The sequence below is a fragment of the Mobula hypostoma genome, chromosome 20, assembly GCF_963921235.1.
Source record: "Mobula hypostoma chromosome 20, sMobHyp1.1, whole genome shotgun sequence".
In the NCBI taxonomy this organism is placed as follows: Eukaryota; Metazoa; Chordata; class Chondrichthyes; order Myliobatiformes; family Myliobatidae; genus Mobula; species Mobula hypostoma.
The window spans coordinates 140,974-167,045 of record NC_086116.1 but is presented as its reverse complement, the minus strand read 5'-3'; the positions used below and the strand labels follow the sequence as shown (position 1 = coordinate 167,045).

General features: G+C 43.2%; 2 protein-coding genes across 4 annotated transcripts in view; one reads left to right on the top strand and one right to left on the bottom strand.

The window, feature by feature from the left end:
* LOC134359263 (chloride anion exchanger-like) overlaps nt 1–13,733 on the top strand; it is a 145,124-nt gene extending 131,391 nt beyond the window's left edge. For all 3 annotated transcript variants that reach the window (XM_063072225.1, XM_063072223.1, XM_063072224.1), the window contains one exon: nt 51–13,733. In XM_063072225.1, the coding sequence (XP_062928295.1) occupies nt 51–74 (24 nt within the window). In that variant the 3' untranslated portion in view covers nt 75–13,733. The remainder of the gene's footprint in view (nt 1–50) is intronic.
* A 1,250-nt stretch (nt 13,734–14,983) lies between these two features.
* The window catches only part of LOC134359262 (E3 ubiquitin-protein ligase Hakai-like), a 52,836-nt gene continuing 41,747 nt past the window's right edge, over nt 14,984–26,072 (bottom strand). Inside the window, exon 6 of the mRNA XM_063072222.1 lies at nt 14,984–16,867. Within this exon, the coding sequence (XP_062928292.1) occupies nt 15,829–16,867 (1,039 nt within the window). The 3' untranslated portion in view covers nt 14,984–15,828. The remainder of the gene's footprint in view (nt 16,868–26,072) is intronic.

Sequence of the window (26,072 nt, the reverse complement as noted above, 5' to 3'; positions counted from 1 at the left end):
TGGGTGTTGCTCCTCTGTACTGATATCCCTTTTGTGTGGTTTGCTTTCAGGTGCCACCAATGACACAGTTCTGAACTTCCAGCCACTGAAGCACCAATACAAATCACATTCATCACTGCTTTGAAAACTACACCACTTTTAGCAATGGCTGTTTTATATGAATTTTTATTACCTTCTTGTGCAGAATTTTATTCAAGTTCCCTGCTAAAGCACTTCTAAGCTTATTAATGTATAATTGTAAATATTTTAATGAAAAGGATGTAATGTCAGATGGATACAATGAACAGTGCCTGGCAGCACTGCTAGTCTGAGATCTGACTGAAATTTCTCTGTATTTCCTTCTAACATAAAAAGGAGACATTTAGCCCACTGAGTCCATGTTAGCTGACATTCAAATTATTCCTGCACTTATTTTTACTGTAACCCACCCTCCTAGATCCCACCTAAGGGCAATATAACACACCAACCCGCTTGTCCAAGGGCTGTGGGAGAAGACCAAGGCACCCAGAGGGACCTTGTATGGTCATAGGGAGGATGTGGCTGTTTCACACAGGCAGTGTTTGGGTTGCTGGGGCTCAGAGGCTCACGTTCTGCCAGTTGTTCTCCCCTCACTCTTTTACCATCAATGACAAATTGCAATATCTTGTGTCAGCCCCACTTCATCCACTCGGCTACCTGAATGTAAGTGAAACCCTCGTCAAAGGGTGGAAGGCACAACTGTGAGTTCTTACTAGGTAGTGCCAACATTGGTCAAAGATGTGAAATCGCATCATGTGCTGTTCCTACGAGAGAATTCCTATGAAATATGACCCACCTTCTCAGATTTTACCATACTTTTATTCTTAGTGTGCCAAGAGTCACTGGGAAAGTTATTAATACCAAGATGGCACCGATTTCAGTATTACCTTACACTTCCCCGTGATCTTGTATTCCTTTAACCAGTTGATGAAATGTAAATGTACTGGAGAACATGGCAGTTTGTGGCTCAGTGCTGGGAGAATGGTTGGAGATTCTGGACCAGTGGAGCCAAGAGGATGTGAAAGCAGTTATGGGACTGGTGGATGGAGAAGTGTAGGCTGGAAATACTGGAAACTCCAAATGGGTTCCTGCCTCTCAGCTCATCAGGTGGTACAGAGACCTGCAAGTTAAATACTGTTTACTGGTACAGAGACCTGCAAGTTAAATACTGTTTAATCAGTTTAGTTATATGTTTAGCCACAGCCAATGAAATGTCTAGGTTTAATCGAGCACCTTGTTGATTCTTGTTGATTGATGAGATTGTAAGAAAGCAGATGCTGGAGTCTGGAACTCAGCGGGCTGAGCAGCATTTGTGTAGGTCAGGTTGAAATCCACACCGGGATTCTCTGCCACCACTGATGCAGCAGCTTGACTCACTGAGCTCCTCCAGCAGTCTGTGCCTTGTTGGTTGGAAATGTTGACAAGTGACCAGCAACACTCAGTCCTGTCTCAATTCCTGAGTCTTATTGGTATTTCTATGCTAAGAATGCAGAAATCCACATGATACTTTGTACTATGGTACAGCTTGCAGAAGAGTGGCCATAGCACAAAATATGCAAGTTTCCTCCAGGATCCCTCGATTCATAGTCCTGAGAGAAATGAAGGAAAACAAATGTATTCAATAGCAATAACAAAAGATGAAGCCACACTCAGGTTGGAGGAACAACCTTATATTCCGTCTGGGTAGCCTCCAACCTGATGGCATGAACATTGACTTCTCTAACTTCCGCTAATGCCCCACCTCCCCCTCGTACCCCATCCATTATTTATTTATATACACACATTCTTTCTCTCTCTCTCTCTCTCTTCTTTTTCTCCCTCTGACTATACCCCTTGCCCATCTTCTGGAGTTTTCCTCCCTCCCCCTTTTCCTTCTCCCTGGGCCTCCTGTCCCATATCCCTTTTGCCAATCACCTGTCCAGCTCTTGGCTCCATCCCTCCCCCTCCCGTCTTCTCCTATCATTTTGGATCTCCCCCTCCCCCTCCAACTTTCAAATCCCTTACTCACTCTTCCTTCAGTTAGTCCTGACGAAGAGTCTCGGCCTGAAACGTCGACTGTACCTCTTCCTAGAGATGCTGCCTGGCCTGCTGCGTTCACCAGCAACTTTGTTGTGTGTTGCTTGAATTTCCAACATCTGCAGAATTCCTGTTGTTTACATATTCCTGTTGCTTGGATTTATCTAACTAATTATGTATATCAGGCCGAAATAAAATGTTTAGAAAGAAGGACGTTATTTCACTGTTTTCTGGTTGGTTTTGTGCAGCTATTCTCAGAAATCCTGAAGATTGTTATTACAAGTTCCTTGTGTTGGGGAAAGTTGCATTCACTTGTATCACTCAGGCGGCAAAAGGCAGCATTGTGAATCACGGTATGGGTCCTATCCTTTGGAGAAAACCTTAGTGAAGAAATACACAAGCACACCTCAGCAGTCAGCATCTAGAAGTTAACCAGTCCAAACAGGTTACCTATCCATTATTAGTGGAAAAAACAGGCCCTTCAGCCAGCATGTCCATGCTGACCATCTGTTCTTACCAGTCACCCTCTGTCTCCATTCATTTTGCTCACTTGACTTGTGGCCCTGGTCAATGCTTTGCTGAAGTCCATGTGAACCACATCAACATATTTTATTATTCTTCCGAAAACTTAACCAAGGCATGATCTCCCACCGACAAATCCACACTGAACATCCCCGGCAGTCCCTGTATTCTCATTCTCAGTGTAGATTAAATGTACTGTTAGAATTTTTTTTAAAAATAACTTACCTTCCTTCCTCTAATGTTAGACTCACAGCCTGTCTCTGTGGCCCTTCTTGAATAAAGGCACTACATTTGCTGTCCCGTTATATGGCACCTCACCTGTGGCCAGTGAAGATTTAAAATCAGAATATTCTGGAAACAAAATGGGGGAAAAGAAACAGAGCTAATGCTCAAAGATCTGAAGTCAGAACTGGGAAGGAAATGAAAGAAACTGTGGGGAGGGATTGGGAGAGGTGGGATGTCTCTAATGGGTAAAACCAGGTTGACCATGGGGATATGCTGTAAGCAAAGTTATCACACATCTCCAATGACTTGCTGCTCCTTGGCCAAGCAAAATGCTTCTCCCTGTCCTGAATGGTCTTCTCTCGGAGCTGTGATACTTGGTTCTGGGCAGGCATGTTAGCATTGGTCTTGTTAAGCCCCACAGGAGCTTTCTCATCAACTCTCATTCTTTTGAAGTCTGAGTGATAAAAAAAGCCCATCTTGCACAAATGTATCATCCTGAGGAATGAACCTGATGAGCCTTTGGTGTACTCTGTTCTGTTGGAAATAAATCCTTCTGTAGGTTGGGTGACCAGACATGACCTGTTTTACAGAGCTTGAACAATAATGAATATTCCATATCTACACAGTGTTCCACGTATTGTCTGGTCAGGGAACAAACATCTCTATACTTGCACTAAAATTCCCTTGCAATGGCCAACATGCCACTGACCTTATTTCCTTGGTGTAAGTCCGCAGTGGTGCATGTTCAAAGATAGTCCTTGAACAATAGCACCCCCCAGTTTGTGGGCATTTAGGAAACAGCTTCCCTATATTTTTCCATGTGTTCCATGCCCTCACTTTGTCTGTGCACTTCATTCTGAAACCTCTCTACAGCCCCCTTACAGCTGGCACTGCAGAAGCTCCAGTAACCAGGAATATTCATCATCCTGCCTCAGTTCAGCTCTGTAAAACAGGTCAGGTCAGGCTTTGACCAGCTCTCTCAACTCACCTATCTGTATTTAGTGTTCAGATACATCCCACAAATTCCATCTATTTGAACTTTTCTTACTCAGTTTCCCAGATAATTTCACGTATGTTCAGCCTTCTAGTTCTACCTTTCCTCCTTTGGATTCTTTTCTCAGCTTCCCATGCCAGTATGCAAGACAAGCTGTTGGTTGTATCTTGATATGTGACAATAACAAACCAATATCCTGTTAAAACTAGCTTAATAGTGTTGAGGTGCAGTCTATCCAGCATTTGCAGATCCCGACTTCCTCAGAGCTAGTTGCAACCTCAGAGAATCTGATCTTCAACCCACCTCCCAACCCTTCCACCAGCTCTTTCCAACCATACCTTTGTGTATGTTACCCTCTTGTGCTCTTGGCTCCCAGCACTGAGAATTATTGCCCTTAAGATCCTGCACTTTAATATTCTGCCTCCTTCTACTACCCATTGTGTTTTCCCCTATTCTTTCTTCCCCATTTCTGCCTATCACCTCCCTGCCTCCCTTCCCCACCCCTTTATCTTTCCCCTTACTGGTTTTTCACCTGGAACCTACCAGCCTTCTCCTTCCACCCTCCCCCTAACTTCTTTATAGGGCCTCTGCCCCTTCCCTCTACAGTCCTGACAAAGGGTTTCAGCCCGAAACATTGACCGATCTTTTCCACGGATGCTGTCCGACCTGCTGAGTTCCTCCAGCGTGTTGTGAGTGTTACCAATTTGTATGTGATCTGCAAATTCCTCCTACGTCGTTAGCTAAGTAACAAAGTCCTAGCATGGTACACCACTGATCACAGACCTCCAATCTGTAAATCATTCTCCTACCACTAGCACCAAGCTAGATTTGGATCTAATTAGCCAGCTCACCTTGTATCCTATGTTTCTTAACCTTGTGGATCAATCTCCAATGTGGAACCTTGTTAAATTTCATACCATTCTTTCTAATCAGTCCCTCTTTGCAAATGAACATAAATGTTGTCCCTTTGAATTTTTTCCTGTAACTTGCCTACTTCTAACATAATTTAAATTGACCTGCAGTTACCTGACTTACCCCTGCCACCATATTCTAGCTATTCTCTAGCCTTCGGATACTTCATCTTTGGCTCACAAAGATGTACAAAAATCTTCACCAGGGCCCTAGCAAACGAGGTATCTTTAAGCATTAAAATTACCTGATCTTTCACCATGCTTTTCTGATTTGAGCATGAAAGCAATGGCCTCACCAGATTAGCACAGTACAGAAATAAGCCCTTCAGTCCATTATGACTGTACTGACCATCTACATCAATCCCACATGTTCTTGGTCTGTGGTCAAACTGTATCTTGGTGATGCAAGCACTTGTTCAGATGCTTTTGAAACTGTTCCCATGCATTCTCAGGGAGTGTGTCCCAGTGTCCAACCCCACCCCCCAGGTGAAAATACTTTTCTCAGATCTCCTCTAAACCTTAAGGCTGATTTATACTTGTGCATACTAGCTTAAGCAAGTGCCTACGCAAGTGGGCTACGCCGTTGTGAGCATTTATACTTGCGCGTTGGTGTGTCTGCGTCACTCTGCAGTTCACCGCCAAAACACCAGTTGGCGATGGGGTTTCTATGCCACTGTGTTGAATTTCTTTGTGTTTAAACAATGGCGACTGAAACTGAAGGAGGGTGAATTTTCTGTGCTTGTCCAGCCACTGAGAGTACATGGACGAGGAGATGCATTTCAAATATTTTCGGATGTCGGCAGGTAGAATTTGACGATTTGGTTCATTGTCTCCAACCATTTATTTCGCATTAGTGTATGCACAGTATACTCAGAGACTGGCAATCACCATTTGAGTTTTAGCTTCTGGTGGAAGTGGCTGTAGCAGCTAGCTACAAACTGGCGTCAAGCACAGGGTCCTCCATAATTTCGGAGGTCTGTAAAGCTTTATGTAAAGCATTGCAGCCAGAGTTCCTTCCCTGCCCTTCAATCGCTCAATGGGAGAGGTGCGCATTAGGCATAGGGTTCGGCATAGAGTACAGCGTAGGGAACATGGCTATTTGACATTTGACACAAATATAAATCAGCCTTTACTCCTCATATTTGATTCGATTTGATTGTAAGGGGAATACATAGGCGTTTCTGCGGCCGCAAACGAGATTCCAGGAGGGTACGTTGCCTCCCCGGTGCAAGGGTCAAGGATGTCTCTGAGCGGCTGCAGGACATTCTGGAGTGGGAGGGTGCCAACAGCCAGTGGTCGTGGTGCACATAGGTACCAACAATATAGGTAAAAAATGGGATGAGGTCCTACAAGGGGAATTTAGGGAGTTAGGAGATAAACTAAAAAGTAGGACCACAAAGGTAATAATCTCTGGATTACTACCAGTGCCACATGCTAGTCAGAGTAGAAATAGGAGGATATTTCAGATGAATACGTGGCTTGAAAAATGGTGCAAGGGGGAGGGATTCAAATTTCTGGGGCATTGGAACCAGTCTGGAGAAGGTGGGATAGTACAAACAGGACGGTCTGCACCTGGGCTGGACTGGAACCAATGTCCTAGGGGGAGCGTTTGGTACTGTTGTTCAGGAGGATTTAAACTAATGTGGCAGGGGGATGGGAACAAGTGCAGAGAGACAGAGGGGTGTAGAATGAGGGTAGAAGCAAAAAGTAGTAAGGTGAAAAGTAAAAGTGGCAGGCCGGCAAATCCAGGGCAAAAATCAAAAAGGGTCACTTTTCAACATAATAGTATAGGGGCTAAGAGTGTTGTAAAAGCAAGCCTAAAGGCTTTGTGTGTCAACGCAAGGAGCATTCGTATCAAGGTAGTTGAAATGAATGTGCAGATAGTTATTAATGAATATGATATAGTTGGGATCACAGAGACATGGCTCCAGGGTGACCAAGGATGGGAGCTCAACATTCAGGGATATTTAATATTCAGGAGGGAAAGACATGAAAGAAAAGGAGGTGGGGCAGCATTGCTGGTTAGAGAGGAGATTAACGCAATAGAAAGGAAGGACATTAGCCGGGAGGATGTGGAATTGATATGGGTCAAGCTGCATAACACTAAGGGGCAGAAAACGCTGGTGGGAGTTGTGTACAGGCCACCTAACAGTAGTAGTTGGGGATGGCATTAAACAGGAAATTAGAAATGTGTGCAATAAAGGAACAGCAGTTATAATGGGTGACTTCAATCTACATATAGATTGGGTGAACCAAATTGGTAAGGGTGCTGAGGAAGAGGATTTCTTGGAATGTATGCGGGATGGTTTTTTGAACCAACATGTTGAGGAACCAACTAGAGAGCAGGCTATTCTGGACTGGGTTTTGAGCAATGAGGAAGGGTTAATTAGCAATCTTGTTGTGCGAGGCCCCTTGGTTAAGGGTGACCATAATAATAATAATATGGTGAAATTCTTCATTAAGACGATGAGTGATATAGTTAATTCAGAAACAAAGGTTCTGAACTTAAAGAAGGGTAACTTTGAAGGTATGAGACGTGAATTAGCTAAGATAGACTGGCAAATGATACTTAAAGGGTTAACGGCAAGCATTTAAAGATCGCATGGATGAACTACAACAATTGTTCAACAATTATTCATCCCAGTTTGGCAAAAGAATAAACCAGGGAAGGTAGTGCACCCGTGGCTGACAAGGGAAATTAGGGATAGTATCAATTCCAAAGAAGAAACATACAAATTAGCCAGAAAAAGCAGCACACCTGAGAACTGGGAGAAATTCAGAGTCCAGCAGAGGAGGACAAAGGGCTTAATTAGGAAAGGGAAAAAAGATTATGAGAGAAAGCTGGCAGGGAACATAAAAACTGACTGTAAAAGCTTTTATAGATATGTGAAAAGAAAAAGATTGGTTAAGACAAATGTAGGTCCCTTACAGTCAGAAACAGGTGAATTGATTATGGGGAACAAGGACATGGCAGACCAATTGAATAACTACTTTGGTTCTCTCTTCACTAAGGCGGGCATAATAATCTTCCAGAAATAGTAGGGGACTGAGGGTCTAGTGAGATGGAGGAACTGAGGGAAATACATGTTAGTAGGGAAGTGGTGTTAGGTAAATTGAAGGGATTAAAGACAGATAAATCCCCAGGGCCAGATGGTCTGCACCCCAGAGTACTTAAGGAAGTAACCCAAGAAATAGTGGATGCATTAGTGATAATTTTTCAAAATTCTTTAGATTCTGGATTAGTTCCTGAGGATTGGAGGGTGACTAATGTAACCCCGCTTTTTAAAAAAGGAGAGAGAGAGAAACCGGGGAATTATATACCGTTAAACCTGACATCGATGGTGGGGAAAATGCTAGAGTCAGTTATCAAAGATGTGATAACAGCACATTTGGAAAGTGGTGAAATCATCGAACAAAGTCAGCATGGATTTGTGAAAGGAAAATCATGTCTGACGAATCTCATAGAATTTTTTTGAGGATGTAACTAGTAGAGTGGATAGGGGAGAACCAGTGGATGTGGTATACTTAGATTTTCAAAAGGCTTTTGACAAGGTCCCACACAAGAGATTAGTGTGCAAACTTAAAGCACACGGTATTGGGGGTATGGTATTGAAGTGGATAGAGAACTAGTTGGCAGACAGGAAGCAAAGAGTGGGAATAAATGGGACCTTTTCAGAATGGCAAGCAGTGACTAGTGGGGTACTGCAAGGCTCAGTGCTGGGACCCCAGTTGTTTACAATATATATAAATGATTCAGACGAGGGAATAAAATGCAGCATCTCCAAGTTTGCGGATGACACAAAGCTGGGCAGCAGTGTTCGCTGTGAGGAGGATGCTAGGATGATGCAGGGTGACTTGGATAGGTTAGGTGAATGGACAAATTCATGGCAGATGCAATTAAATGTGGATAAATGTGAGGTTATCCACTTTGGTGGCAAGAACAGGAAAACAAATTATTATCTGAATGGTGGCCGATTAGGAAAAGGAGAGGTGCAACGAGACCTGGGTGTCATTGTACACCAGTCATTGAAAGTGGGTATGCAGGTACAGCAGGCGGTGAAAAAGGCGAATGGTATGGTGGCATTCATAGCAAGAGGATTCGAGTACAGGAGCAGGGAGGTACTACTGCAGTTGTACAAGGCCTTGGTGAGACCACACCTGGAGTATTGTGTGCAGTTTTGGTCCCCTAATCTGAGGAAAGACATTCTTGCTATAGAGGGAGTACAAAGAAGGTTCACCAGATTGATTCCTGGGATGGCAGGACTTTCATATGATGAAAGACTGGATCGACTAGACTTATACTCTCTGGCATTTAGAAGATTGAGGGGGGAATCTTATTGAAACGTATAAAATTCTAAAGGGATTGGACAGGCTAGATGCAGGAAGATTGTTCCCGATGTTGGGGAAGTCCAGAACGAGGGGTCACAGATTGAGGATAAAGGGGAAGCCTTTTAGGACTGAGATGAGGAAAAACTTCTTCACACAGAGAGTGGTGAATCTGTGGAATTCTCTGCCACAGGAAACAGTTGAGGCCAGTTCACTGGCTATATTTAAGAGGGAGTTAGATATGGCCCTTGTGGCTAAAGGGATCGGGGGTATGGAGAGAAGGCAGGTACAGGGTTCTGAGCTGGATGATCAGCCATGATCATACTGAATGGTGGTGTAGGCTCAAAGGGTCAAATGGCCTACTCCTTCACCTATTTTCTATGTTTCTATCTGTGCCGTCGGAGTTTGGAGAACCCCCCCCCCCCCCATTATGGGCAAAACCTCTCATCTATTCAGAGCTCTCTAAAACTGGTTGCACAGACCGAGAGTGTGGCAAAGAAGCTCTTTGTTAGTCTTGCCTTTATTAGTCAAGGCATTGAGATCAAGGGTCAGGCAGTTAATTTGCAGGTTTAAAAAACTCTGTTTATCCACATCTATAGTTATTGCTTTCAATTCCCTGTTGTAGGAAGGACATGGAGACTTCAGAGAGGGTGCAGAGTGTGTTACCAGGACGCTGCCTAGATTAGAGAGCATAGCTACAAGGAGAGACTGGACCAGTATTTTTTTCTCTCTCTCTGGATAGGTCTTGGTTGAGGGGAGACCTAATAGAAATTTAAATTATACGTTAGATAGCCAGTATCCATCTTCCAGGGTCAAAATGTCTAATACTAGAGGCCTTGTGATTAAGGTGAGAGGGGGTAAGTTCAAAGGAGATGTGTGTGGCAGATTAATTTTTTTGCACACACACAGAGTGGTGGGTGCCTGGAATGTGTTGCCAAGAGTGGTGATGGAGGCAAACATGATAGCGACATTTAAGAAGCTCTTAGATAGAGATGGAGGGATATGACTCTGCAGGCAGGAATTAGTTTAGTTAGGCAGGTACTTACTAGTTTAACTCAACATGAGGGCTTTCTCATGTGCTGTTCTATGTCCCTCATAATTTTGTATGCCTGCACCAGGCTCCCACTTAGCCTCCTCAGTCCAATGAAAACAAATCCAAACAATCCAGTTGCTCATCAAAACATGAACATGCCATCCCAGGTGACCACCTCTACACTCCCTCCAGTAGTGCAGTAACCAGAACTGCACACTGTCTTTCAGATGCCGTCTAACAAGTTCCATGTTCTTATATTCTGTTACCACCCAATTATGCCTTCTTTACTACTTTACTCTAACCTTTAGGGATGCATGGATTGTATATCAAAGTTCATCGATACTCCCCTAATGCCATCCTATTCACCCTTATTGAACACTTCCCACTTTATGCTTCATCTACCAAAGTCTTGCCCACATTTCTGTAAAAACCCTCTTGGTTTAGCATTGTCAGCAGTAATGGTGCCATCAGACATGCTGTTGGCCTATACTGTGAGTAAGTGGGCCTCTGGTCACAGCCACCAACACGAGAAGGAATCCACTTATTCCCACTGTCTGCTTTCTGGCCAGTAAACATGTGTTAGTCCACATCAATAACAACCTTGACTTCATGAACTCTATAAAGTTACAGAACGTCTCTGTGTCCTCAGGCCCTTTATCTCACCTTATCCATGCCAACCATCTTCTGGAGGAAAAAATACTCTTCCTCCGGTCCTCTCTAAACCTCCTACCCCTTCCTATGTCTGCTAAGTTTTGTCACCACCGTCATGGAATGAATTTCCATCTACAAAGTTCTGCCCTTCTTAGCCCTACCACGGGTTCAGCCACCTGCCAACCACCTCCTCAAGGAAACCTGCCTCCCCAGTCTCTCTCTACCCAGCTGGAGCACCTCCTTCAGAAGGATGAGCAGTTCAGCCTGGCAGCTTACCCACCACTTTACATATACTTGGAGATAAGCAACCATGTGCTGGCAGTGGCTGGATGTGAATAAAACAAGTTCAGTTCAGCAAACTCAACTCTATTTGACAAATGGAATGTGATAAAGTGTATACTTAACAACATTTGCAAAGCTTGAGCAGAGAAAGCATAAATCAAGCACATACTCCTATGTGGTATCATTCTAACTTACATTTTAAATAAAATCCTCATGGACCTGGTATGAAAAACCATTCACCAAAGCTTAACAAAGTGTCTTGCAAAATTATCCGATAAAGTGGAGAAGCAGTGAAAAATTCCTCATTTAACTGTTCACTTGTTCATCCAAGTATTAGTTACAGGATTTGTTAAAGCACCAGATAGTATTACCAAAACAGTTCCAAAAATAGATTCTATTTCCACTTTAATTCCTCAGCACTGCAACATATATAAGACCATACGGTTGACTGGGAAAATCACGGTTAGTGATGGATCTCAAGAGAGTGAGTTGTAGATGGCTTTTTAGAGCAGTTTGTCATTGAGCCTGCTAGGGGATCAGCTATACTGGATTGGGTGTTATGTAATGTACCGGAGGTGATTCGGGAGCTTAAGGTAAAAGAACCCTTCGGAGGCAGTGATCACAATATGATTGAGTTCAACTTGAAATTTGAAAGGGAGAAAGTAAAGTCTGATGTAGCAGTATTTCAGTGGAGTAAAGGAAATTACAGAGGTATGAGAGAGGAGTTGGCCGAAGTGGAAGGTGCTGGCAGGGATGACAGCAGAGGAGCAATGGCGTGAGTTACTGGGAAAAATGAGGAAGGTGCAGGATAGATGTATTCCAAAAACAAAGAAATACTCAAATGGCAAAATAGTCCAACCATGGCTGACAAGGGAAGTCAAAGTTAATATAAACACAAAAGAGAGGGCATATAACAAAATTAGTGGGAAGATAAACGGTTGGGAAGCTTTTAAAAACTTACAGAGAGCAACTAAAAGAATCATTAGCAGGGAAAAGATGAAGTATGAAAGGAAGCTAGCAAACAATATCAAAGTGAAAGCTTCTTTAAGTGTGCAAAAATAAAAGAGAGATGAGAGTGGATATAGGACCATTTGAAAAGGAGGCCAGAGAAATAATAAAGAGGGACCAGGAGATGGCAAATGAACTAAATGAGTATTTTGCATCAGTCTTCACTGTGGAAGTAATGATCTTTCAAGAATCATTGAACTCTGGCATGGTGCCAGAGGACTGAAAATTGCATATGACACTCCACTCTTTAAGAAAGGAAGGAGACAACAGAAAGGAAATTATAGACCAGTTAGCCTGACTTCAGTGGTTGGGAAGATGTTGGAGTCCATTGTTGAGGATGAGGTTATGGAGTACTTGGTGACACAGGACAAGATAGGAGAAAGTCAGCATGGTTTCCTGAAGGGAAAATCTTGCGTGACAAACTTGTTGGAATTCTTTGAGATTACAAGTAGGATAGATAAAGGGGATGCAGTGGATGTTGTATATTTGGACTTTCAGAAAGCCTTTGACAAGGTGCCACACATGAGGCTTCTTATCAAGTTAGGACCCCAAGGTATTACAGATAAGTTATTGGCATTGTTGGAGCATTGGATGATAGGTAGGAGGCAGCAGCAAGTGGGAATAAAAGGATCCTTTTCAGATTGTCTGCCAGTGACTTTTTAAAAATTTATTTATGGGATGTGGACGTCGCCTGTTAAGCCAGCATTTATTGCCCATCCCTTGTTTTTCTTGAGAAGGTGATGAGCTGCCTTCTTGAACCGCTGCAGACCCTGAGGTGTAGGTACACCCACAGTGCTGTTAGGGGCAGAATTCCATGACTTGGACCCAGCCACAATGAAGGAATGGCGATGTGTTTCCAAGTCAGGATGGTGAGTAACTTGGAGGGGTATTTCCAAGTGGTGTTGTTCCCAGGAATCTGTTGTTCTCATCCTTCTAGATTGTGGTGGTCGTGGGGCTGGAAGGTACTGCCTTAGGAACTTTGGTGTGCTGTTGCAGTGCATCTTGTAGATAGTAGACACTGCTGCAACTATTCTTTGATGGTGGAGGGATTGGATGCTTGTGGAAGGGGTACCAATCAAGTGGGCTGCCTTGTACTGGGTAGTGTCAAGCTTCTTGAGTGTTGATGGAGCTGAACTCATCCAGACGAGTGGCCAGTATTCCATGACACTCCTGACCTGAGCCTTGTAGATGGTGGACAGGCTTTGGGGAGTCACGAAGTGAGTTACACGCCTAGCCCTTGACCTGCTCTGGTAGCCATGGTGTTTATATGGCTAGACCAGTTCAGTTTCCTGTTAATGGTAACTCCAGGATGTTGATAGTAGGGGATTCAGTGATGGTGATGCCACTGAATCTCAAGGGATAATAGTCAGAGCCTCTCTTGTTGGAGATGATCATTGCCAAGCATTTGTACGGCTCGTTTGACTGTTTCTTTTTATGCTGTACATCAATGACTTGGATGATGGAATAGATGGCTTTGATGCCAAGTTTGCAGATGATACGAAGATTGATGGAGGGGCAGGTATTGTTGAGGAAACAGGTAGGCTGCAGAACGACTTAAGACAGATTAGGAGAATGCGCAAGAAAGTGGCAAATGAAATACAATGCTGGAAAATGCATGATCATGCACTTTGGTAGTAGAAATAAATGTGCAGACTATTTTCTAAACAGGGAGAAAATCCAAAAATGTGAGATGCAAAGCGACTTGAGAGTCCTTGAGCAGAAGACCCTAAAGGTTAACTTGCAGGTAGAGTCAATGGTAAGGAAGGTAAATGCATTCATTTCAGGAGGTCCAGAATACAAGATTAGGGATGTGATGCCAAGGCTTTATAAGGCACTGGTGAGGCCTCACCCTGAGTATTGTGAACAGTTTTGGGGTCCTCATCTAAAAAAGGGAGAGAGTCCAGAGGAGGTTCACAAGGATGATCCCGGGAATGAAAGGGTTATCATACGAGGAACGTTTGATGGCTCTGGGTCTGTACTCGCTGGAATTTAGAAGGAGCAAGGGGCACCTCAATGAAACCTTTCGAATGTTGAAAGGCCGAGACAGAGTAGATGTAGAAAGGATGTTTCCCATGGTGAGGGTATGTAGGACAAGGAGGCACAGCCTCAGGACAGAGGGGCATCCATTTAAAACAGAGATGAAGAGAAATTTCTTTAGCCAAGAGTGTGGTAAATTTGTGGAGCCAGGCAGCTGTGGAGGCCTGGTTGTTGGGTGTATTTAAGGCAGGGATTGATAGGTTCTTGACTGGACACAGCATCAAAGTTATGGGGAAAAGGCAGGGGAGTGGGGCTGAGGAGGGTAAAAAGGATTCAACCATGATTGAATGGTGGAGCAGACTCGATGGGCCAAATGGCCCAATTCTGCTCCTATGTCTTATGGTCTTACAAAATATAAGAGCAGAATTAGACCATCTGACCCTTCAAGTCTGCTCCACTACTTTATCATGGCTGATCCAAATTTCCTCTCAGCATCAATCTCCTGCCTTCTCTCCATATATCTTCACGCCAAGATCAATCAAGAATCTATCAACCTCTGCCCTAGATATACATAAAGATTTGGCCTCCTCAACTGCCTGCGGCAAAGAATTCCAGATTCATCACTCTCTAGCAAAAGAAATTCCTCATCTCCATTCTAAAAGGACACCTCTCTATTCTGAGGCTGTGTCCTGTGGTCAGACTCTCACACCAGAGGAAGCATCCTCTTCATATCAAGGCCTTTCACCATTAGATAGGTTTCAATGAGGTTACCCCTCATTCTTCTGAATTCCAGTGAATACAGGCCCAGAGCTATCAAACGCTCTTCATATGACAAGCCATTCAATCCTAGAATCATTTGTGTGAACCTCCTTTGAACCATCTCCAGTTTCAGTAGATACTTTCTAAGATAAGGATCCAAAACTGCTCAGAATACTCTAAGTGAAGCCTCACCAGTGTGTTATGAAGTCTCAACATTACATCCTTGCTTTTATATTCTAGTTCTCTTGAAATGAATGCTAACATCGCATTTACCTTCCTAAACAGAGACTCAACCTGCAAATTAGCCTTCAGGGAATCCTGCACAAGGACACCCAAGTCCCTTTGCAAATTAACCTTTAGGGAATCCTGCACAAGGACTCCTAAGACCCTTTGCACCTCTATACTCTGCACATTTTATTAGAAATCACTGCAATACAAAAGACCTTCAATTAAAACTCGCTTTGAAGTTTATTTTTCTTTCTTTTCTTGTCAGTAAAAGATGCTTTCAATAATAAAACAATATTTAGCTGGGGTGAGAAGACCTGAGGCAAAGGAATCAACAACATATTACAGAGAATGCAAACTCATTAAGTTGCTGGCAATCACTTAGTTTGGATTTAATATTCAAATGCATGTGAATCTGTACACAGAAATTAATAAAAATATCTCCATTCTATGATCTGGCATTGACCCCTACACATTGACAGCTTAAGGCTTTTTGTGTATGTTCATCTTAAAACAACATAAAATGCTTACAAGTATATATGTATATACAGAATATTTTACAGTGGAGTCAAAGAATGGATGTTAAGAAAAGTAAACAACACTCCAAAATGAAATAAAGTGGAATTTCAGCTACTCATTCCTCGTTTCTTCACCCAAGTACTGATTGTTACAGGACAACTTTATGCACTATTGAAAATGTAGTTGTATATAGTCTGAAAAATAAACTCCATGGATGGCGAAACATGAATGCCCATGGGCTTCACGCAAGTTGAGCTGCAGAGCCTTTCTTCTTAACCTTTTACACTGTGATCCCTTTTCTGCATGCTCCCTTCTAATACAGAGATATCGAACCAATGTTAGACCATTGGACAGTGAAGAGCTTACTGATAGTATGGTCTATACCGTGCCTGGTCAGGGTGATGTGGTGCAGGTAACGGAGCCTGTGGCGGTGGAACTTGAATCCTTGGGGGAGGTGGACCTCGGGGAGCAGGCCAAACACCAATACCAGGGCTGTGCCCTCCAGGTTGGGAGAATGGAGGACTGAGAGTTCCCTGGTCTTCTGTGTATTGAGGCATTGAGGAAGCAGAGTAATGATGGGGAGGAGGAGTATTCACAGGGGGTCCCGTATGCTGTGGAGGAGGTGGCCCATGGGGAGGATGGTTCATATACGGTGGCATTTGAGCCAAGATGTGCCCTGGCGGGGGGTTGATTGGGGGGGGAGCTGCTGACAGTGGTGGGGGTGGTGCCTGATTGTAGACCATGTGTGGGTTGCCGGCTGTCTGTGCCGGGTGCTGCATGGGGTGGCTGATGGGTGGAGGAGGGGGAGGCGGCGGAGCATAGTGCTGCTGTGGAGGCAACATGTGGTGTGGGTGAGGCACCACAGGACTGTTCTGGTACTCAGGATGGTGATGAGGGGTGGCAGGCGGGGGCTCCCGACTGCCTGAACTGGAAGAATCATCCTGTATAGGAACGGTGATCAGGTTGCTGTGCTTCCTTGTGGTCACTGTTGAGATTCGGAAGGTCTCCTGGTTCACGGACCGTGGCGGTGGAGCAAGAGCCATCTCAGAGGGCGGTGGGCGGATGTCCTCATGCGTCTGGCTGTAATGATCATGTGACACATGCTGCAGAGGAGGTGGTGGCATCATGATGGCGTGCTGCTTGGGTGGAAGGTGAGGTAGGTGATGCTTATCTTGTGGCATCAGGAAACGTTCTGTAATCTCTGCTGCAGGAGTCATGGCGGTATGCAGCTGCTCTGGCTGGGGCCTAATGATGGCTTTGTTAGTTCTCATGTGTCTATGGTTAATATGAGCTTGCAAGTCTCTTTGAGAAAGATATGTCCGTTTGCAGCCTTGGACAATACTACACATGAACAGTGACCCCCTTAAGCACTGCTCGATGCGCTGGACTGGGTCATTACACCTAAAAGATACAAAATAAATGGATTTTATCAACCTCAATAACATTATGCTTTGGTTCAAGAACACTGATATTTGTGCTTTGGAAGTTTCACCCCACAATCAAACTGTTTGTTTGTTCATTATGGATATTAAGTTCACAAGAACCAGTGAACATCACCTTCTAAAATGTTATACAGGTTTCCCCTGCCATCCGAAGGTAGAGTGTCCCTATGAAACGGTTTGTAAGCCGGAATGTCGTAAAGCGAAGAAGCAATTACCATTTATTTCTATGGGAAAATTTTGTGAGTGTTCGCAGACCCAAAAATAACCTACCAAATCTCGCCAAATAACACATAAAACCTAAAATAACAGTAACATATAGTAAAAGCAGGAATGATATGATAAATACACAGCCTATGTAAAGTAGAAATACTTCTCTACAACGACTGCCTGCACAGATCGCCGTAGCGAAAATCTCACGCAAGTGCTCTCGGCAGAAAATCTCACGCAAGCGCTGTTGGCATAAACACACTCTCCAGAAACCTTTAAACTATGATGCTGCCAAATCTACCAAATAACACGTAAAAATACACAGCCTATATAAAGTAGAAATAATGTATGTACAACGTAGTATCACTTACCGGAATTGGGAAAACAGCGCCAAGCACACTGATGATGGTGTGTTAGACTGAGTCGTCACAGGCTGGGGTGGTGCAGTGGCCCCCACCCTCCGGGCCGCCGACCCGATACATTGCCGCAAAGAACGCAGCAGTAGCCAGGAGGCACACAGCACATCTTTAAGAAAAAAGCCCAAATAAACATGCTAATTAATTAGGTGCTGCCCGGCACGTAAATGTCAGCGCAGATCAGAGGCGATTGCCCACTGCATCACCTCTGATCTGGGCCGACAATTACGTGCTAGGCGGCACCTAATTAATTAGCATGTTTATTTTGGCTTTTTTCTTAAAGATGTGCTGTCTGTACAGTATCTGTCCGGGCCCGGGGGTTGGGGTGGTGGGACACTGGGGCGTCATCTCATCGTCGATCAGGGCAGGCAGCTCATCTTCTCCTATGACTGCCCGCCTCGATGTCGAAGGTCAAAGTTCGTCGTCTGCTGTGGCTGATGTGGAAGGTTTGCTTGACTGCTGAGCCTCGCGCATTTTTCTATCATACAGTTCTTTGTGGGCACTCAAACCAACCTGCAAATATCCCCTAAACCTACGTATCCTTTCAAAATTAAAATTGTACTTTATCATTGCAGCGAAAATCTCACACAGTTGCTTTACTTTCGCTACTGCATTTAGTTTCGATTGTTATCCTTTCCTCATCCAATTGCATCAGCTCTTCATCTATCAGTTCTTGGTCATGGGATGCCAAAATCTCTTCAACATCATCTTCGTCAGCTTCCACAAGCCAAACTCACTTTGTCCTTGCTTTGTCCACCACAATCGAAATGCTTAATTATGTATAGTTTTACGCTAAGTGTAACACCCTTATGAGCTCTTTCAGGCTTTTCCGACACCTTAGAACTCATCTTGCTAATGGCTGCTCAATGCAACATGCTTAAGAAATGCCGTTCCAAATCCAGGGCGCGCGCGCTGCCTTTTATCACGTGCTGATTTTTTTCGTAACAGTGAAAACACTTTCTGAAAGCAAAAACAGGGTACTAATGTAGGTCTTTCGTAACAGTGAGGTTTTGTAAAGCGAACATTCGAAAAGCGGGGGACACCTGTATAAAGAAATCAAGATTCAGTGTCACAGACCATGAGCTTAGCAGAGAGTTCACAGCTCATCTCCAATGATGGAGTGGCCATTGCTTCACTAAGCTGACAAGACTACAATAAAGGTAACCAAAGTGCATGATCGTGAAGTGGCCAGCAAGCTGTATCAAAACCATTGTATTCACCAGCAACTTTGATGTGTGTTGCTTGAATTTCCAGCATCTGCAGAATTCCTGTTGTTTGCGTATTCACAACTGAATGTTTGTGCACTTGTGACGCCTCCAATCTGAAAAAGGCTGTTGAAATGTAGGTTACATGGCAAACTCAAAAAACTGATGAAAATCAGTCAAAGACGAGTCTCGTACATTCCTGAATAAGCAGGCCATCCACACCTAGAAAACAGAACAGTACAGCACAGAGAAAGTTGTCTCCGGGATCCTTCTTGATAGCCTCCCAGTGACTTAAGAAAGGCTTCAAAGTGCTGATACTGCCCATTCAAAGGATATAATTTTCACTCAAAAGGAGATGCAGAATGGAGCTTCAACCACTATGTGAAATATTTTCTGACCAGACTAGTCTCTGACTCCATCAATCAAGGAGAAGTATAGAACACTCCCCTCACTTTCTGATGCCCACAGAAATTATTCAGTTTTATATTCACTCCACAATATAAGTCAAACTCAATGAATGGAGACTTTCTCTTCTTGTGCTCCCAACTCCAGGGATCCTTGGACTGTTACTCAATACTTCCAAAGCCCCTATCATATAATCCCCCCAAACTACATCTGGATTAAATTCCACCTGCCATTTCTCTGTCCACCTTACCTATTCATTATTAATATTTTTCTCCCTTAGAGGATAGATCAGGTGTGCCCTCACAGCAAAGTACAGTATGCTTACTCTTCTTACTTTAATGCACCACTTTCCTTGCAAAGTATTCCCTGCACTTGCTTATGAACTGTGATCTGGTTCCTGCTCCTTGTTGCTGGCATATTTTATGATGCAGCATGCCAAAATTGCTCTGCACATTTCTCTGCTAAAAATCTAAAAAATATTTATCCGTTCTTACAGCCAAATGAAGATCTTCCACAACCTCACCCCCTCTGCATCAACTCCCCACCTCCTGAATGGAAGTAGGAGCAACATCAGACCTGCTACACCTTTCTTTTACATCAGCCCCACCTTCCTGCAACAACCACAATCTGCTTCTCAGAGTTTTGGATATGAATCTCAACCACTCCAAAGTTACTCAAGAAAGTTCCAAAGATTCACAACCTTTCAATCAAAGGAATTTTATTTTATCTCAGTTCAGAACAGCAGACTGGGTGACTGAGGCCTAATGACGGCATCTCTGCTGTAAATACCAAATAGAATTTGATATTTCAATGAGATCAACCCTCAGCCTTCAGGCCTCTTGCCTAGTCTGCTTTAATCTCTCTTCCCAATTCAGACCCTTCAATCTAGCAACTAAGTGAAAACAAATTGCTGCAGACTCTCCAGCATGAGTTCATTGTGGTTTGGGTGAAGAGACCAGACCAGACCAGAACTGGCACATTTATTCCCATCATATTCTGTTCCTTAACAAGTCCTTAATCCACAAGATATAACAACACCACAAACCCACAGGCTCCAATATTGCCCAAGATCCTCTTCTAAAGATCAAATCCAAATACATAACTGGTTCCTCATCTAACCTGCTAGTCATAATCTCAAAAAAATTAATCATTTGTCAAACATCCTTTTTTGAACCCATTCTGACCCTGCTCTATTGTATCGTTATTCTGTAACTGGCTTTGTATCACCACTTCTTTAGAGCAGATTGGAGTACTGCCCTCCCTATTAATTTATAATTTCTTGGGTTTTCACTCCCTCCTTTCTTAAATAGAGGGGTTACTTTTGCTATTGTCCAACTTTGGGGACCATTAAGAGACATCCAATGCAACTGTTGTCTCCACAAGCTCCTTCGAAACAATGGGATTTAGGCCAATGAGTTCTGGACTCTCCTTTTAAGAAAAACATATTGGGATAAATTAAAATAAATTTCTTTCACTCCAAACCTGATGCTTTCCACTAATGCCAGGAATTTTTCCATGACCTGTGTGACAACATTATTAATTTCATTTCTCTGTTATTTCCTGTCTCAGTCTGCAATTATCAACCTTTATTTCTTTCCTGCATTCTATATTCCATTTCTTTATTATTCTCCCAATTTCTTAGTGTTCTTTGCTGCCGTCTTATTCAGCCTTCTGTTTTTGACAGGATCTCTGCTTACTCCTTACATCATTTTCACACAAGCCTTTTCATTCAAATAATATCATTAACTGTCTAAGGATTTAGGACTGAGACTTGCACTGTGTCTCTGGTAGCAGCCAGATTGATTCATGCCTGAATGTTGTCCAGGTCTTAAAGCATGCAGGCATAGCCTGCCTCTTTTGCCAAGGTGTTGCCAGTGGGACTGAACATTGTTCAAGCATCAGCAAAGATTCCCATTTTGACCCGTCAAGGAAGAAAGAGATCAAATTGGGTCTGGGATACAGCCCCATAGTAATGAACAATCCATGATTTTGTCACTTGGTCCACGTTTGATACTCCTCTCCCTTTTATTGATCTGTTACCAGCTCCTGAAACAGATTACCTGTGGACGTGTTGTAGAATCATAGGCATAGCCATAGGCCTCAGCTAGGCCTGCCTGTTCAATGGCTATGTGGATCAGTTCAAGTTCCAAGCTCACACTGGTAATGCGCTCCAAATGATTCTGACATTAATGACTAAGAGCACATCAATTTCACCAACTTTGGCTCCAACTTCCACACTACTCTCAAATTTACTTGGTCCTGCTCTGATATCGCTCTTCTCTCTGTATCCATCTTGTGGTAAACCATATATGTTGTAACTGGGTTACCTGTCTGGACACACCCCTCTGCTGACTGCTCCTGCGACTCCTCCCACAGACCCCTGAATAAAGCCGATTGTGCCACTGCTCCTCCCCTCAGTCCAGGGCAGATACTCAGCATGGTCGAGGTCACATTTTACTGCTAATAAAAGCCTTTCAGTACTTACTCTACTTCCAGTGTTTTGGAGTAATTGATAGTGCATCACATTTCCAGAGACAGACTGGCAATGGAGAACGTTAACACCCAATATTTTCCGTGTTGCCCATGATTTCCAGCACCTGCAGCAGAATCTCTTTAGCTGAGGTACTTCTGTGGTAATACCCTGGGCCTAAGATGATTTCCTACAACCACAAAAATCTTCCTTAGCGCATTTAAAGAGCTCCACCCCCCCGTCATCCCATTATTTTCAGCTTCACTAGATCTCACTGGTATGTTTGGTCGAACACTACTTCAGGTCAAGGCACTCACTCCCATCTTTGGGATTTTTGCTTTAGTCTCTGTTTGGACCAATGATTTGATGAGGACCTGGTGTAACTTGAATGAGAACAACTGAAGAGTGGAGGGGGAGGGGTGGAGAATGGGATGGCATCGACTCCTTGGGTCAAAAGTCCTCTTGTTATGTTATGAGAAATAGGACGGTATGTATGATGTGTGTCTTCCATCACTTTACTGATGATTGAGGGTGTACTTATTGGATGATAAATAGATAGGCCAGATTTGTCCTACTTTTTGAACAGGGCATACCTGGGCAATCTTTTGTGTTGTTGAGTGGTTGTCAGTGTTGTAACTTTACTGGAGTAGAAAGCTGGGATGAATTATCCATTTAGACTTGTGGCTGAATACACTTCCATCTTGTCTTCAGGCCTAATATTGCTGAGGATAGGAATGTTCTTAGAGACTCCTCCTTCTTTTAGTTGTTTATTTGTCCACCACCATTCAGGACTAGGCATTATAGAACGCAGAACAATACAGCACAAGTACAGCACCTCAGCCCACAATGTCTGTCTAGACGCAAAATTAAACTAAATCTCTTCTGCCTGTACCAGAACCATATCCCTCCATCCTTTGCATATTCATGGATCTATTAAATCCATCTTAACCACCACTATTGTATCTGTTTCTGCCACCAACTCTAGATGCCTGGAGTAAATGAGGTGCTCGAGGAATATAAAGAATGTAAAGAGAATCTTAAGAAAGAAATTAGAAAAGCTAAAAGAAGATATGAGGTGAAAATAAATCCCAAGGGTTTCTACCATTATAATAATAGCAAAAGGATAGTGAGGGATAAAATTGGTCCCTTAGAGAATCAGAGTGGACGGCTATGTGTGGAGCCAAAAGAGATGGGGGAAGATTCTGAACAATTTCCTTTCTTCACTATTCACTAAGGAAAAGGACATTAAATTGTGTAAGATAAGGGAAACAGGTAAGGAAGTTATGGAAAATATGATGATTAAAGAAGAGGAAGTACTGGAGCTTTTAAGGAATATAAAAGTGAATAAGTCTCCGGGTCCTGACAGGATATTCCCTAGGACCTTGAGGGAAGTTAGTGTGGAAATAGGAGGGACTCTGACAGAAATATTTCAAATGTCATTAGAAACGCATATTGCTCATGTTGTTCCATTGTTTTCTTAAAAAATACTTTAAAAGTCTTTTTTCATTTAATAGGATGATTCCAACCACGTACATTCCAACTTATTATATTAATCCGTTTAAATACAATACTATAATTTTATTCTACTTTATATATGCGCAGAGCACATACCAATACAGGATGATCAAAAATGGTGGCGATGAAGAATACAACCAGATAGAAAATATGCATGCTCCGGAAGCACCCAATGGGAAAAAGCTCCTAGCTCTAATCCCACCCCCTTTCCCGGAAGCCCAAGAAAAAGGCAAGCAATCTATGATAGTTCAAAGCCACTGACTGCTCCGTCTATATTTTCTTTCCCTCCCCCAAGTTAGTAAAAAGAGGAGAGTGACCTTGTAAAAAAGACGATAAAGTCTCAGCAAAGAAAAGCATCTACATTCCATCATCTAATAAAGAACCAAAATATTATCTCTTAGAGAAAAACCAGCACCATCTTTAAGTTTAACATTAACTCCCTAAAAAAAACTTAATTCAATTATAAAATGTTATAATAAAACAGACAAAAATTAATAGTATATTTGACCCAGCTGAATTTTCAAAAATACTAATTAATAATATGTGTTGCCCTTAAGGCATTTATTTGACTTTGTTGGGTCTACACTTTAAATGATTTTTTTGTAACTATTTTCTAGTTAAAGTTAAAAGTTGATAATTATGTTACAGTATGATTATGAAGACACGTAGTCCTCTTTTATTGTCATTTAGTAATGCATGCAATAAGAAATGATACAATATTTCCTCCGGTGTGATATCACAAAACACAGGACAGACCAAGACTGAAAAAACTGACAAAACCACATAATTATAACATAGTTACAACAGTGCAACAATACCATAACTTGATTTGATGATAACAAAGGTAAATTCATGGTCTATGGTATATCGCGGCATGCGATGACATCACCTCCAATTTCACCGTGTCTTATGTGTAACCTCCGGTTCGGGAAGGTGTGAAGGTGGGTGCCATGCGTGCAGCTTGATCGTGAAGAGCTCCGTTTCTACCCACAAAGAAACATTATAGAAGCAACGCCGTAAATTCATAAGAACGTATTTGAAGTAAAAATATTAACGCGGTTTCTGTTAAGGAAGTGGCGGTTGGGGCGCTTTTCAATTTCAAACGCGGAGTTGGCTCAAGCCCGATGGCGGTTTGATGTGACCCTCTCGCCCGCTACTCGGGGCGGCTGGAGACACTCGCTAAAAGAAGAGAGCGCGTGTGGTCTCCAGAAAGACGCCATATATATTTGTATTTTTTTATCAACAGTTTTCACCACACGATGCTAATGTGGAAGAGTGAACAGTAAATGGTTAACCTTACTACGACTGTCTTCATTGGCTCTGGTTTAACTTGGTGTTTAGTCAGAGTTTCAACACAGTAATCATTAGATGTTTTGACAAGTGGTACAATGGCTTCGCGATCAAGCATCAAGTCACTTGCACTCAGTGCCAACAGCAGTAGGCCATCAACAAGTGTGGCTGCCCTTGCAAGAGCCAAAGCCGAAGCCGCCAAGATGCAAGCGTCATACGCTAACCAAGAAGCAAAACTGAAAATGGAAAAGGCCACCACAGAAATGGAAGACCAGTTGGAAAAGGCAAGGATAGATACAGAGTTAGAAGTGCTGACACTATAACGAGAAGCTGATGCGGCTGCAGTAGAAGCGCATGTGTTTGAAAACGCTGAAGAAATGAACATTCTACACGAAGCAGGAAAATCTCTGTCAGAAAAGGCCAAATTGGAACGCACCAGTCCAATCTCAAATTGACCTGCAGATTCATTCTCCCTCTCTATACTTGCCTGTTGGCATCCCATCTCATGTGAAATCACAGGGAAGCTTTGTTGCATCGCGTCCACCTAGGGAAAACAGCTCACAATTGCAACCTTGCCACAAACTCAAGCATGGAAAGGCTGACTACAAATACTTCCCGACACCAAACTTACCAGATCCAGCGAGATCAGAGACAAAGGCTGAAGTCAGAACTTTTAATCACCACATGAACATACACGCTCAGTCATACGTTCCCCAACATATTCCCTCAGCTAGCACACCACCTGCAGCAGAACCCTTGGCACAGTATTTAGCGCGACGAGACCTCGTCAATTCAGGACTGTACCAGTTTGACAATAAGCCTGAAAATTACCGTGCATGGTACTCCTCATTCACCAGTGCCACCGGCGGAGTCCAGCTCACAGCAACCCAACAGTTGGACCTTATGACTAAATGGCTAGGAAAGGAATCAAGTGAACAGGTGAAACGCATACACTCAGTGTACGTCAACAACCCCAAGCTAGCCTTACACAAAGCATGGGAGAAACTTCCGAACTGCTATGCGGCCCCTGAAATTATTGAGAAGGTGCTATTTCAACGGCTGGACAATTTTCCTAGGGTGTCAGCCAAGGACCACACTAAATTACGAGAACTCGGAGATTTACTCATGGAGATTCAAGGTGCTAAAGAAGACAGCTATTTAACTGGCCTGACATATCTGGATACCTCAAGCGGAGTTAGACCAATTGTGGACAAACTTCCATTTGGGCAGCAGGAAAAATGGGTGTCTATTGGCTCAGAGTACAAGGAAGAGAACCGTGGTCGATTCCCTCCCTTAGAGTATTTTAGTAGGTTTGTGTGCAAGGAGGCGAAGAGGCAAAACGACCCTAGCTTCGTGAATCAAGGCAGCACCACAACTCACACCAACCCAGTCAAACCCATTTCAAACAATTTTGTCAACAATAAACCCGTCTCAGTGCATAAAACTGAAGTCTCCACAATCAACGATGACCCTAGCAAGAATTGTCCATTGCGCAACAAACCCCACCAGCTCAAAAAATGCAGAATGTTTCGAAACAAACCCTTTGATGAAAGAAGGCCCTTCTCAAGGAAAAAAAGAATATGTTTTAAGTGCTGTTCCTCTACCTCCCACCTCGCTAAAGAGTGTACGTTCCCTGTAAAGTGCTCGGAATGTAAC